Source organism: Hylobates moloch, unplaced genomic scaffold (genome assembly GCF_009828535.3).
Source record: "Hylobates moloch isolate HMO894 unplaced genomic scaffold, HMol_V3 SCAFFOLD_4, whole genome shotgun sequence".
Taxonomy (NCBI): Eukaryota; Metazoa; Chordata; class Mammalia; order Primates; family Hylobatidae; genus Hylobates; species Hylobates moloch.
This window is the reverse complement of record NW_026652279.1, coordinates 63678725-63694054: the sequence shown is the minus strand read 5'-3', so window position 1 is coordinate 63694054 and position 15330 is coordinate 63678725. Positions and strand designations below refer to the sequence as shown.

The 15330-nt window shown below is 39.6% G+C and overlaps 1 protein-coding gene across 1 annotated transcript in view; it reads left to right on the top strand.

Moving 5' to 3' along the window:
- Window positions 1–11745: 11745 nt before the first annotated feature.
- Window positions 11746–15330, top strand: part of CRYBG3 (crystallin beta-gamma domain containing 3) — a 138739-nt gene continuing 135154 nt past the window's right edge. The window contains exon 1 of the mRNA XM_032150341.3: window positions 11746–12089. Coding sequence (XP_032006232.1) covers window positions 11941–12089 — 149 coding nt within the window. The 5' untranslated portion in view covers window positions 11746–11940. The remainder of the gene's footprint in view (window positions 12090–15330) is intronic.

Genomic DNA, 15330 nt, shown 5'->3' with positions numbered 1-15330 from the left:
CTGCTACCAATTAAAATAAACACTTTAACTCTTAATAATAAAGATGGACCAAGTGCCTTTTGGGATTTCATAATAGTAATGCTTCCAAGCTGCCAACTTTTGAGTGAATTCCAGGTAATAGCTATGAGAAAAGCAGTTCATGTAAGAATGCCACACAGCTGTCAGATTGTTTTGATTCTTGTATACACTTGATTTTAGTTCTAAATTAGATACATGGTTATTAGTAAGACTTCTCCAGCTTGATTTACTCGTCTAACCTGTCTCAGGCAATAATTGGCAGCTATAAATTAAATTATGTAGGTCACATTAGGATCAGTGCAGCAGTTTCTCCATCTGCCTGGTTCTCATACCTTATCATTGTCATTTACTTTTTAATTATGCAATTATTTTAAAGAAGGTCAAGATAATGTGGCAAAGAGTTCACTTAAAGGTAGTTTCATATTAACATTCCAAAGCCCTTGAATGTTCTTGTATTACACATAGTATTTGATGATTCACAATGTAGTAGCACTCATTCACTGCCATATTTCCTCACCAAATCAGACAGCAAGCAAAAATTATCTTTTTTTGGCCTACTATTGCACTCCTGATCTTTTATACTGCTTTTTGACTAGTGTAATATTCCTAATATAAACGTTTCAATAGATTCAAAATCTGTTAAATAGTGTTTCAACTGGGTTCTGGTTGCAAGTTTTCCATCCATGCTTCTAGAGCTGTGATTTGTGAAATCCGTCCAGGACCCCAGGCACAGCCTGCCCAAATCATATGATTCGACACTTCTTCCTCCCTTTTCCCAGTATAGGAATAACTTCAGAGATATTACAGGTTCAGTTCCTGACCAGCACAATAAAATGAATATAGCGGTAAAGCAAGTCACATAAACTTTTTGGCTTCCTAGTGCATTCAAAAATTATGTTTATACTATAGTATATTAACTATGCAATAGCATTATGTCTAAAACCATGAGGTACATGTCTTAATTTTAAAAGACTTTATTGCTTAAAAATGTTAATTATATCTGAGACATCAGCTAACTGTAATCTTTTTGCTATAATAGTAGAAGGTCTTGCCTTCATGTTGATGGCTGCTGACTGGTCAGGGTGGTGGTTGCAAAAGGGTGAGGTGGCTGTGGCAATTTCTTAAAAGAAGACAACAAAGTTTGCCACATTGACTGACTCTTCTTTTCACAAAATATTTCCCTGTAGTATGTGATGCTGTTTAACAGCATTTCACCCACAGTAGAACTTCTTTCAAAACTGGAGTCAGTCCTCTCAAACTGTGCCCCTGCTTTAACAACTAACTTTATGCAATATTTGAAATCCCTTGTTGTCATTTCAACAGTGTTCACAGCATCTTTACCAAGAGTGAAGTTGTAGATATATTAGAAAATACAGTACTGCTACCAATTAAAATAAACACTTTAACTCTTAATAATAAAGATGGACCAAGTTCCTTTCAGGATTTCATAATAGTAATACTTTCAACCTAACAACTTTTAGCTATGAGAAAAGCAATTCATACCAGAATGCCACACAGCTGTCAGATTGTTTTGATTCTTGCATACACCTGATTTTAGTCCTAAATTAGATACACGGTTATTAGTAAGTACCTACTTTCTTTGCTCATCAGGAGCAACTCCTCATCCATTCAAGTTTTCTCATGAGATTGTAACCACTTAGTCACGCCTTCAAGGTCTGTGTCTAATTCTAGTTCTCTTACTATTTCCAGCACATCTGCAGCTACATCTTCCACCGAAGTCTTGAACCTGTCAATGTCATCCATGAGGATTGGAATCAATCTCTTCCAAACTCCTGTTAATGTTGATACTTTGGCCTTCTCACAGGAATCATGAATTTTTTTGTTGTTTGTTTTGTTTTTTGTTTTCTTTTTTCGAGACGGAGTCTCGCTCTGTCGCCAGGCTGGAGTACAGTGGCGCGATCTCAGCTCACTGCAACCTCCACCTCCTGGGTTCAAGTGATTCTTCTGCCTCAGTCTCCTGAGTAGCTGGGACAACAGGTGTGCACCACCACTCACAGCTAATATCTGTATTTTTTTTTTTTTTTTTTTTTTTTAAGTAGAGACGGGGTTTCACCATGTTGGCCAGGATGGTCTCAATCTCCTGTCCTCGTGATCTGCCCGCCTCGGCCTCCCAAAGTGCTGGTATTACAGGTGTGAGCCACTGCGCCCAGCCTCATGAATGTTCTTAATGGCATCTGGAATCCTTTCCAGAAGATTTTCAATGGACATTGCCCAGATCCCTCAGAAGAATCACTATCTATGGCAGCTCTAGCCTTATAAAATGTATTTCTAAAAAAATAAGACTAGAAAGTTGAAGTTACTACTTGACCCATGGGCTGCACAATAGGTGTTATATTAGCAGGCATGTAAACAACATTCATCTCCTTGTACATCTCCATCAGAGCTCATGAGTGACTAATTCTGAAAGGAATTTTTTTTTTTTTCCTGAGCAGTAGGTATCAACGATGGGCTTGAAATATTCGGTAAACCATGCTGTAAAACAAATGTGTTGTTATCCAGGCTTTGTTGTTCCATTTCTAGAGCACAAGCTGAGTAGATTTAACACAATTTTTAAAGGCCCTAATATTTTTGGAATGGTAAATGAGCACTGGCATCCACTTAAAGTCACCAGCTTGATTAGTCCCTGAGAATCAGCCCATCCTTTGAGACTTTGAAGCTGGACATTAACTTCTCCTCTCGGTAACAAAAGTCCTGGATGGCATCTTCTTCCAATATAGGGCTGTTTCATCTGCATTAAGAATCTGTTGTTAGTGTAGCCACCTTCATCAATGATCTTTGCTAGATTTTCTGACAACTTGCTGCAGCTTCTAAATCAGCATTTGCTGCTTCACCTTCCACTATGATGTTACGGAGATGGCTTCTTTACGTAAACCTCATGAACCAACCTCTACTAGCTTCCAACTTTTCTTTTCCAGCTTATCTCTCTTAGCCATCACAGAACTGAAGAGAGGGCTTTGCCCAGAATTAGGATTTGGCCTAAGGGGATGTTGTGGCTTCTATCAAGACTATTAAAACTTCTTCCGTATCAGCAATAAGGTTGTTTCACTTTCTTTTCATTTACGTAGTCACTGGAGTAACACTTTTAATTTCCCTCAAGTTTGTCCTTGCATTCACAACATGGCTAACACTGTTATGCACAGAAGGCCTAGCATTTGACCTGTTTTAGCTTTTGACATGTTTTCCTCACTAAGCTTAATCATTTCTAGCTTTTGATTTAAAGTGAGAGATACGCAAGTGTTTCTTTTACTTGAAACCTTAGAGGCCATTGCAGGGTTATTAATTGGCCTAATTTCAATATTATTGTGTCTCAGGGAATAGGAAGGCCCAAGGTGAAAGACCAAGGAGAAGGAGAGAGACAGGGTAACAGTAGGTCCATGGAGTAGTCAGAACACATATATTTATCGATTAGGTTCACTGCATTATACAGATGTGGTTTATGGCGCCCCAAAACAATTACAACTGTAATATCAAAGACCTCTGTTCCAGATCACCATAACAGATATAATAATGATGAATTATTATAATGTTTGAATTATTACAAGAATCTCCAAAATGTGTCACAGAGACAGGAAATCAGCACATGCTGTTGGAAAAATGGGGCTGATAGACTTGCTCAACACGAGGTTGCCACAAACTTTCAGTTTGTAAAAAGCACACTATCTGCAAAGCACAATAAAGTGCTATGAAAGGAGACATGCCTGTTCATATTTTCACACTGTTTTGTAATCTTATAACTGTTGCTGAGTTGTATGTTTCTTTCTTTGAAATTGATCTTCCTCCCCTCCCTCTCCCTCTGTCGCCTAGGCTGGATTGCAATGGTTTGATCTCGGCTCACCGCCACCTCTACCTCCCAGGTTCAAACAATTCTCCTGCCTCAGCCTTCCAAGTAGCTGGGATTACAGGTGCCTGCCTCCACACCTGGCTAATTTTTGTATTTTTAGTAGAGATGAGACGGGTTTCGCCATGTTGACCAAAGTGGTCTCAAACTCCTGACCTCAGGTAATCCACTCACTTCTGCCTCCCAAAGTGCTGGGATTACAGACGTGAGCCACTGCACCTGGCCTGAAATTGCTCTTCTTGAGGGCAGATCACAGTGGGTATTTCAATTTCCAAATACATGGCCTGGAAGTATTGAATAAATAAACATTATTGGATGGGTGGATGTCTACAAAATAACCTTGTAGATGGAATATTGGGGGTTTTTGTTGTTGTTGTTGTTTCTCAATATATATTCCTCCCACAAACTTCCCTAATCAAGTTCAAAGCAGCTAACACAAAAGGAATAAATTCAGGGTCAATGATTTAGATTCTACCTAGATCTTTATTTTAGAAGTTTTCTTTTTCTTGTTTTTTTTTTTCTTGAAATGTAGAATGACTTATAGACTTTTCTGAAATGTAGAGTGATTAGTAGACTTTTCAGAAAATATGTATGTATGTATTTGTTATTTCTCTGACTACCTTCCTGAGCCACTAGGCAAGTGTTCTGCCTGTAGCTATTTGCTAAATTTTATTTAAAGGTACGTCTTCAGCATCATGCAATATTGCCATGTAGCAAACCTGCACATGTAGCCCCCTAAATGAATTAATTTTTTAAAGATATATCCTATTCTAAACTAGACTGGGTTTTACTTCAATTACAGAGGTCAAATTTACCTATAGAATACACTTACATGGTGGGAGGTACTGGAATGAAAATGGCAGAACTCAATAAGTTTATTTCCCTCAGACTGCACTGTGGCTGGTAATTTTACAGAGATGGATTTTATATTGTAGTATGGTCAGCTCTTTCATTTGATGATGTATATAACTGATCATTTGAAGCGAAGTTTCTGTTGAGCCAGATGGAGGTGAAACATCATTCCAATTTTTGGCATTACTTAAAGTTAATACCAACTGCGTGGTTCATAAAAACAATTTGTTCATTAATTGTCTTCTGTATTCAATAATAAAAGCAGTATGTCAATAATTTACCTGTATGAGAAGTAGACCAAATGACTTATATAGAAACTGACTACTTAGAAGAGCTTATTTGGGGAACTGAAAAGAAGAAAAATGAAATAGAAGATAGGACATAGAAATGAATGAAAACTTAAGAATGGTTATTAATATGAAATCAATTGAGAATTATCTTTTTACTTTGATATTTCAGTAAAAATATTTCTATTGAATGCTTATAAAAAATATCATTCCTTTTGCTTTTTGTTCTTTGCTAAACAGAGTGCTTCTGCAGTGACTAATCAAACCCCATCATAACAGGGGCTTGGATAGAAATTACTGTCCTTTTCAAGTCAAGTACTCAACATCCTTTCCAGTAACTTTTTTGGCTTTTTTTTTTTTTTTTTTTTTTTGAGACAGGTTCTTGCTCTGTCACCCAGGCTGGAGTGCAGTGGCATGATCATGACTCATTGCAACCTCAACATCCTGGGCTTAAGCAATCCTGCCATCTCAGCCTCCCAAAGAGCTGGGACTATAGGTGCTTGTTACCACACCTGGCTAATGTTTTTCTTTTTCTTTTTAGTAGAGATGAGGTCTTACTATGTTGCTTAGGCTGGTCCCAAACTCCTAGGCTCAAGTAATCCTCCTGCCTCTGCCTTCCAAAGTACTGGGATTACAGGTGTGAGACACTATGCCTGGCCTCCAGTAATTTTCAAAGTGAGAAATAATTGTGAAAATGTGACAAAGTACATTAAATAATAGTTATTATATCTTTTCATGTTGATATATCTATATATTTAAAGACATATAGCTAGGCAAGGTGGCTTGTGCCAGTAATCTCAGCTTGGGAGGCTAAGGTGAGAGGATCACTTGATCCCAGGAATTCGAGGCTACAATGCAGCGGTGAGCTAAGATCACACTGCACTTTAGCCTGTGCAAAAGACAGCCCATCTCTAAACCAAAAACAAAACAAAAACAAAAGGACAAATAAAACACATTTTAGTATCTGCAGTCTCATTCATAAAATTTCCAGAGGTCATGGTAAGGGGCAAAACAAAGAAGGAAACCAAACTTTTTGTCTTCTGTTTACCTCTTTTCATAGGTAACTCTTTTTTTCCTTTACCAGTGAAAAGCTGACTAGAAGAGGTGAGGAAGGAATTCAATTGGTAGGATAAACTAATTAAAACATTGCCGTCTGGTTCTTTTGTTCATTATTTGAAAATCCAGTTAAGTTATACTTTAAATAATTTTTTACAGGTCTTTCAAAATGAAAGTGGGGTCATTGAGAAATGTACTTGCCCTACTTTTAAGAAGTAAAAAATTATGTCATCTATAGTAACATTTGCTTTTATAAGCTCCATATGGATTTTTTTTTTTTTGCTACTACCTTTAGCAATATTTTAAAATAAATTTTTCTGGAATTTGTTAATGATATTTTCTTTCAGAATGTAGCAAGATTTCCATAGATATGTCAAGTTTATATTCAGCACTATATTCATCATTTCATCACTCCAAACTATAATCAAAGTGAATAGATTTCTATTTTATTCTATGCAAAGAAAATTCATGTACAGGAAATAATGTTAATCTCAATTTTAGATTAGGTAAAGTTCCCATGTGAAAACTGGTTCATTTTATATGACAGCATGTAGCATTTCCAACTGCTTTCTCTCCCTAATCAAAACATTTGCTCACAAAAGCAGCTGCCACTATGCCTTGTTTTTAAACCATTTGCAAGAAACCAAACTGAGAACAAAGTATCCATAGTAAGAAAGCTCTAGCTTCTGGGACATGTATACTATAAAACGTCACAATAAGATAAAAAGGAAGCCAATTCACAGCCATTTTTTTTTGTTTTATTGTTTTGCTCCAAAGCTTTGTTTCATAAAGCCCTAAGAAACAAAACTTACAATTAACACTAATATAATGCAGTCTAGAAATTTATAAATAATTGTTCTTTATGGAATACTTTTAAAATTGTATATCAGAAGTGCATATTACAGTACAGAGTTTATGAAGTCAGATGAAATATTTTGGGAAAACAGAATATAGAGGATGAATTTCTCATCTAATAGTAAATTATTATTCTGAGCCATTATCTACATCATGCTTATGAAGCTCCATTAATAAAACTTAATATCTTACATATGACCTTATATTTTAGATAGCATTTGACTTAGATAAAAGACACATCACACTGAATTGGTGTGAACAACTATTTTGGAACACATGTTATAATCAGTGTTTGTCAAAGACATGCTACCCCTATTTATACATTTTTAAAAGTACAACGTTTCAATATTAGCAAATTTTGTGCTGTTTGAAAGCTATATATTTAATTTTTAATGTTAACGTTATATTTTTGTAAAGGACTAATTTCGCTTTGAAGTATCATCATATCAAAGGTAGAAAAGTGTAAATGTAATTTAGGTCAGACTAACACATTTTACTTAATTTAAGCATTAAAAGATGTGTGTTCGAAAGATCTCAATCTCCACATGTTCTGCACACAAAAACCAGACAAACAATACAATAAAACATCATGCATCTCATAGAAGTTGGAATAACCAATTACTTAAAAATTTTACCATCTGTTCTCATTGAAGCAGCAAGACAGGCATTTCCCCCTGTTACAAACCATGATAATTAGAAAGTAACAATGAGAAATGCTAACATCATTTTTCCCCTTTTTTATTTGCTGTGGGAGTTCTTAATGAAAATTTGAGCATATAAACAAAGGAAAAGACAGGATATTCCCTTCATCCCACCTCCTAATTGAGTGCTTATATTCAGTAATAGCTTTTTGCTGCCCTGGGCAGCATGACACTGCCTCATTTGGCCACGCACAGCTATTATTCTAGGAGGCAGCTAGTGAAGTGCCCCAATCCATCTGCTTGGTTTTTCATGGGCTGGTGCTTTCCTTGATGTTGACAGCTGTCTTAATATTCCTGGGCCACCTGCCACACAGTAAATACTGTGCTCTAAGATACATACAGAAGTTTATTCCCTGGTGGACTTCTCAGAACAAAAAAGCTTAGCATTACTAAACTACTCTTGCAGTTTAAATGCTTCAAGGATCAACACTTTCATTCTATTCTCATACCTTTGAGAACAGTACTTATGTTGTGGGAATGGCAATTCAGTTACAGTGTGATGAACTTCAGGATTTCTCATATATCACACAAGTTATTGAATTACAGTATTATAGGTGGAAATCAGGTGCTAAAAGGAGGCAGAGAAGAAGAGAGCATATTGACTGTTATCTCCTCTAGCGAGCCTTCCAGGAACCCTTCAGATTAAGTTGGGGATCCATCCTATGTTTCCCATCTTACCCCATTTGCTCATCTTGCCCAATTAAACTTGTTCCTTGATGTTAAGCATTTGGTCTTATCTATCACTGTATCTCTATGTCTAAGAATGAGCATGTATCTGACACATAGTATGCACTAGAGGACATATGCAGATTTTGTGGGATCTGAAGTTTTTACAATTTGGAGGGTCCTCTTTAAAGAAAAAGGATTTAAAAGAAAATTAAATACAAAAATGAATATATTGAATGGAAACATAAACCATGCAAATTACCAATTTTAAAAGGTTGACTAGAAAAACAATTTGTTTTCTTACTAAATGCCTTGCACAACTCTATATCACTTTTTTCCTATATTTTTGGCAGTGTACTCTTCAATAGCCTTTCATATGACAATAATTTAGTAATCTTATTTTCCATAATAATGAAAAGATAATGCAATCTTTCCTCTAGTTCTATTTCTCTTATTATTGATAGAAAGGCTGTGTAAACATGCAATACTATACACACACACACACACACACACACACACACACAAAGCTTGTGGTACTGCTACAGGTTTGTACCCTACAAACAAGAATTCTGATAAATTCTATTTTACATGGTTTACATCAACAAGAAAAAATGTTTTGTGTTTACAGTTATAAAAATTATTTTGGGTGGCTGAGGCGGGTGGATTACCTGAGATCAGGAGTTCAAGACCAGCCTGACAAATACGGTGAAACCCCGTCTCTACTAAAAATACAAAAATTAGCTGGGCATGGTGGTGGGCGCCTGTAGTCCCAGCCACTCGGGAGGCTGAGACAGGGGAATTGCTTGAACCCAGGAGGCTGACGTTTTAGTGAGTCGAAATTGCACCACTGCACCCCAGCCGAGGTGACAGAGCGAGACTCTGTCTCAAAAAAAAATTATATATACTGCATTATTGAACATATTATTGCTATGAGAGAAATTACATCAATCGGAGGTAATTCTTCCTGTTGAAACTTTGTCTTCTGATGCCTGGAATAATTTTCCACATGACAGCTGATGCTGCTTTACCTTTCCAATCTTGTCTCACCTCTATTACTCACATATTTTCAGTGTCAGAGACCACAGAATATATGTCCTCTGGCTCTGCATCTTGGGTGTAATACTTGGTGAGCTGCCCTACAGACAAATTGGAATTTAAGAAATAACTATACTTTGGAGAGGCTGAAAATCACATAAATATATTCCACTAAGTCCAAACTCAATATATTCCCAACTGAAATTCCCTAGCAGATTCCCAAATGTTCTTGATAACTCTAAGTGGAAAAGAAAATCTAAGTGGACATCTAAGTGGAAAAAAAAAAGAGATTGTGGTCTTAATCACATTAAAATGTTTACTTTTGTAAATTTTATAAAACTGGCCATGGATCACATTGCTGAGTTCACACTGGAAGAGACTGTGCCAGCAGGCAGCCAAGAAGCTTGAGCCTCATCAGCTTCACTGTAGATGTGCTTCTACCGCAGGCACTCACTAAACGTCGGGGAATAACTGCATGAATGAATTAATGACACTGTGCTAAATTAGTATCTCTAAGATCCTTACAGCTCTAAAATTTGACATTTTTACAGGCTTCCTAATGCAATCTTAGAATTTAGTATTTAGAAATGTGTTCATATGAGTCCAGGTTATAACAATGTAGGACATATAGAAAACTAATAAGTGCTCAGAAAGCAAATGAAGGAAAATTCAATGGTCATTGTTTTATGACTTTAAGCTATTTTGTCATAGACGCAATTTGTCTTAGTGTAAGCATGGCATTATTTGTATTTCCCATTCACTTAAGTGCTTTGCTGTGATAGCGAGTGGAGATCAGAGTATTGTTAGATAAATTATTAGTTAAAACCATAATTCACTAATTAAATCCTACTGACTCCCACCCATTTTTATCCCAAGAAAAACTTCCAGAATGAAGTACCCTCTGGGTAGGCACTGGGGCCTGGTTTGATCACAGAACAAGTTGGGGACAAATATGATAGTCATTCAATAATACATTGGGAAGACAAATTATCATTTCGGCCTTTTAGCTGGAAGAAACAGTTTGTTTTATTACTCTGTTTGGGCTTTTTGGTAAGTGGGTCTTCAATGGAGATTCTCTTATAAAATAATAAAGCTAGAATTGGGAACTTTACTTGTCTTATTCTAGTCTATTATCTTAGTCTTTTTCTATTTTCTCAGACTAGGCTCACAGAGAAGTAGGAAAAATTTACCGAAGAGTAAAAAAGGATTAATCTTGAGGGATAGACTGAGATGAACCCGATTGATGGAAATCAGGCTGACTGAACTTTAATGGGTTACATCCTGCCAGAACAAATGAGAGTGAGTGCCTTGGCTCTATTACAGTTAGTAGGCGCTGGAGGGCTTCTGGGAGGCAGTGTGGGGGAGGCAGGGAGGCTCAATAGCCTCCAGCAGGTGCTGAAAGGACTTGGGGCTTATAGGTATGCAATCTACTCTTGCGCAACCTTCTCCTCCAGCAACCGAAAGCCAGAGGGGAGATTACTCCAAGGTTCCCCTCTGCTGTGGACATTTCATTTTTATCTCATTTACTTGTATACATTTTTTAATGAACAAAAGCCATATCACTTCCTTGATTTCTACTCCAGGGGCAGCTCGCTTTCAAACTAAAACAAAACACCTGGGGTGAATGGGCCTCTCAGTATCTCCTGTACTAGCTGCTGGGGTATGAAAAACCAAGAAAAATCCATACCACTGTACTTAGACTTAAAACAAGTCTTAAGGACCCTTTGGTTCCCAGATTTCAGTGGCATCTGTGTAACGACTGCAAAATATGTTTCAGCATTGACAAGCTTGAAATAATACTTTTTCATCAGTGCCGTTTTTGAAAGAGTTCGCAGGGAAGTACGTAGCGTGGAGTGTGAAAAGTCTGAAGCACAGCGCGGTTAGGAAAAGTCACACCACAGAAAGCCAGCAGAACACGCCGGGAGGTGGTGACCGCCTGACAGATACCCCCTTCTCCCTCCCGCCGCCCGGTTCTGGGCTAACGCGACTTTCGCCCTCAGGGCTGGAGCTGTCTTTGCGGTAGCTGTTTCTTAGCTCCCAGCAAGTCCGGGGCGCCCCGGTACTGCAGTTTGCAAAAGTGTTTTCACAAATCTTAGTTCATAAACCTCTTTCAAAAGCCTGAAGAAAACTGTTTCTGTGCTCTGACTGTAGGATAGAAAACACAACGGTCACAGAAAGTAATTGAAGGCAAAGCCCAACAGGCTGCAGCCTGAACTTGTTTGAGCGGGAAGCCCGAGCCTAGCGTCCCACGCTGGGAGACTCCCCTCAGGCTCTCAGGCCGGAGCCTTCGGAGGACCACGTCGCGCCCCGGCGGTGGCGGCTGCGCCCGGCTCAGGGCGGTGCCGCGGCCACTGGCTCCTCCTCGGGGTGGGGCGGGCCGCGCCGGGCGAGGGCGGGAGGAGGAGCAGCTGCAGCAGCGTGAGGAGCTGCCGCGCGAAGAGCGCGTCGCGTCCGCACTTCTCCTGTCCGGGAGAGACTGAGCCGCGCTGGCAGCTCGCGTCGAGTCGGTCTGCCCTCGCCGCATCCCGCGGCGCCCGGTCGGGCTCCGGGAACCAGGCAACACCTAGGCCGTTCCCTGCAGACAGCCCCGGGCCAGCGGCCCCCTCGGGAAATGTCCAGCGGCTGGAGAAGGGGCAGCGCCCCCTGGCACAGCTTCTCCCGGTTCTTCGCTCCCCGAAGTCCTTCCCGGGACAAGGAAGAGGAAGAGGAGGAGAGGCCGGGGACGAGCCAGCCTCCCGCTCCAGGCCGGTCCGCTGCCAGGTGGGAGTCGCGGAGGGGGTCGCGGGGGGGCCCTGCGCGTACTCGCGGGATGAAGGCTCCCGGCCTGACCGCCGGCAGCCGGCCGCTCTTGGGCCAGGCTGCAGTTCGGTCGCCACTTTCTGTTCTCCTTCCTCCATTGCTGAAGTTTCCTCCTCCTTGCCCCGTTCCCGTGCCGCACCACTCGCCACTCCTCTGCAGGTTAAATCGGGGTGAAGTTCTTGCCCGGCAGCCGGACGCATATCCCCCGATCCCCGCCTGGCTCCGCGCTCTTCCTTTCCCACCTTCCCCTGCCCGGACGTGATTGGGTTCCCTTTCCACACACGCTCTACTCTCCAAGTTCTGTGGCAAAAGCGACTCCCCCGGCGTCCCGCCTGCAGTAATGGGAAACACTTGTGAGCCGAGCGGAGCCGTCAGCCAGGGGAATTGAGGGCGCGATCCCAGCACCACTTGTGTGGGAGGAGATCGGGGCAACAGTGGAAAAGGTAAAGCTTTGGGGCGTCACCCCCTCAGCTGGTATTTTTGCCATCTTATTTAAGTTTTCTCAAAATGATTTTTAAAAGGAATTGTGATAATGCGTTCCCAAGACTTTCACCAAAATGGACTGGACACGTAAATGACGCCACCCTTCTTTATTTCTCATCTCTCCTAGAAGCATCTGCCTCAAGTTCCCAGATTCTGGAAATCAGGTTTCCAGCTGTTTTGGTTTCAGTAATCAAAGGGTACCCTTTCTCTGCAATATTTTTATCTTTCCTTCACTTTCCCATGTTCAAAAATCAAAAATTTTTAGACATGCCTCATTTAAATGCCTGTTTCTGAGTCTTTTCATCCCCCCTGAAGAAAGAGGGGTTAAGTAAAATGCAGCTCGCTTTCTTAAACTTATGAGAGGCTTACACTATCTTCTCCCGAGATTGCACTAGAATGACCATTGTCATTGGAAGGACACACTCCAGAAAGCCGTGTTTACTTCGGACTCAAGATTTCCTGGTGGGCTTTAAAAAAAAAAAATGGATAGGAAGGAGAACTGAGAGTGAGCCAGTTCCATTAGCATTTAGATTTTGTGAGGTGATTTTAGTCGTTTGTGTATTCCTCGGTTTCCCCGCTTGTGAAACATTTTCATTATGACCGTCTGTTAATAACATGCCACATGTTTCCAAGAAAGCTCCTACGATAATTGAGTAGTTATTCTCCTGGGACGTTTCAGTTATTATTGCTCTGACTGTTGAGAGTTTAAAATTCAAAGTTACACAGTAGTTAAAAATAGTTTTGAAGTCTGACAGATCTCATCCAGGGTGTCAGCTAGTTCTGCTGGTGTGGGCAGACAGCCTGTGGTGCCTGCTACCGCCGTAACAACAGTAACAGTCTTGGAGAATATGAACGCAGTCTGCAAGGAAATCCTAAGTAGGCGCAGCAAAGTTGGGAACTTGAGAGTCAGTGTTAGAAAGGAGTAAGCAGGTCAACTTCAGGGTCATGTCAGTAATGGCCTGAAATCCTCCTTGCCTCTCTGCCCTATTTTGGCTTTTTAAGGCACTTCTCAATTCTAATTTCTTTACTGACTGGAGCTGACCACTCTAGAAACTAGTTCCTTGTTCACCTACCACTTCTCTATTCTCATCATCTCCAGATTGGCACAAACTGTGGCTTTTCAACAGTGAAGATTTTAATTGTGCTTATATCAACGCTAATTTTGTTCTCATCTTTTTTGGAACTTGCCAGATGTTAGGGGGATAGCAGATGACCCTTTGTGTGGGTGTTTTACTGTTTTAAATGAGCTTAAATCTTTCAAGGGCATAAACAAACACAAAGCCTTTATTGAAAGTTTAATAAAACAAATGGAACCGCTTTATAGTACTGAATGTCCCAGTAACACAACACCCTGATTTAAGAAGATTGGAAACAGAATTGCAATTTGTCACTGTGATCTTATTTCAAAATGAAAGAGTATTTTGGCTATTTCTCTTTGTGGGCATAAAAACTTTTGTCATTATGAGAGCTGGGTATACCTTCTGTAGTGGTGATTTTAGATGAAGAGGAGTCAGTGCAACAGACAAACGGGGTTGGTGTGGTAGGGACATAAAGAGTGAGAAAAAGGGTTCTTTTTCTAGGAGCTATAAGAAGCTGGGAAGACTGCTTGAAAACATTAACATGAATCCCTATCATATGTCTGGCACTTTACAGTTTACAAAGTACTTTAAATAATATTATTAAACATGACCTTTGACCAAACCTGTATTATCAATATCCCCATCTTACTGTAAAAAACAGGGTTAAGGAAATTTACTGAAAGTTACGTAACTACTTTTCAGTCAGAGAACATGTATCAGATGTGCCTACAACGCTGAACATGTAATAAAGATTATTGTCTGCATCCTGGCTTTTCGATGTACTTGAAATGAAATGCATTCTCTAAAACCTGTGTTTTGAAGTCTCTTTTTTGCATCCCAGTGTTGATTTGCATGAATTTTTAAATGTAATGTACAAATATAAAACAAGACATAAGTTCCTTAAGAACAGAATTCCTTAACAGTTTCTTAAGTACATAATTAAAAAATAAACTAAAAGATAATTATGAGACCCGTAAAAGTCGAACTTACAACATCCTGAAACTGTTTTTTTGCCTACTCACAAAATGCATACTGGGACAAACACCAGGTCTTTGGGGAGTTGCCATGCCTTGGTACAGGTCTTCCAATATTTTACTGTTTTGAACCATAGGAAAATCTTTGTTTTTATGGTGTGCTGTGATTTATGTGGGCTTCAGTTGGTGAGAACACTTCATTATGTATTCTTTGTTTGTCACAATTAAAGAAGGCCTATTAGCATCAACACTATTGTATATCCCAACTTAGGCGCAGGCACTCAAATTGCTTGATAGTACTCATATTAGGTGGTTGACCATTTCCAGGAAATGCTTATATTAATTTATTTTAGATGATATAAAAAGGAAAACTGCAATTGAAGTTTTCATAGGAAACTCAAAAACTCCCAGAGTTCTGTGGATCCCAGTTTGAGAATCACTGGTGCAGTGTTAAGCCCAGTTTATAAGCATACAAGGAATGGACTCATTAGAAGTGATAGGGGAGACCAGGAAGTGCTTCCTGGTAGGGATTATTTTAACTGGGTCTTCAAGGAATTGGTGATGTTTCTATACAAAGAGAACTTAGGAAAAGAGAGACTAGGGAACAGGTATTCTGGGAAAAGGTATTCCAGACTGAGCAAAGGCCTGCAAGGGGTTTATGATCTG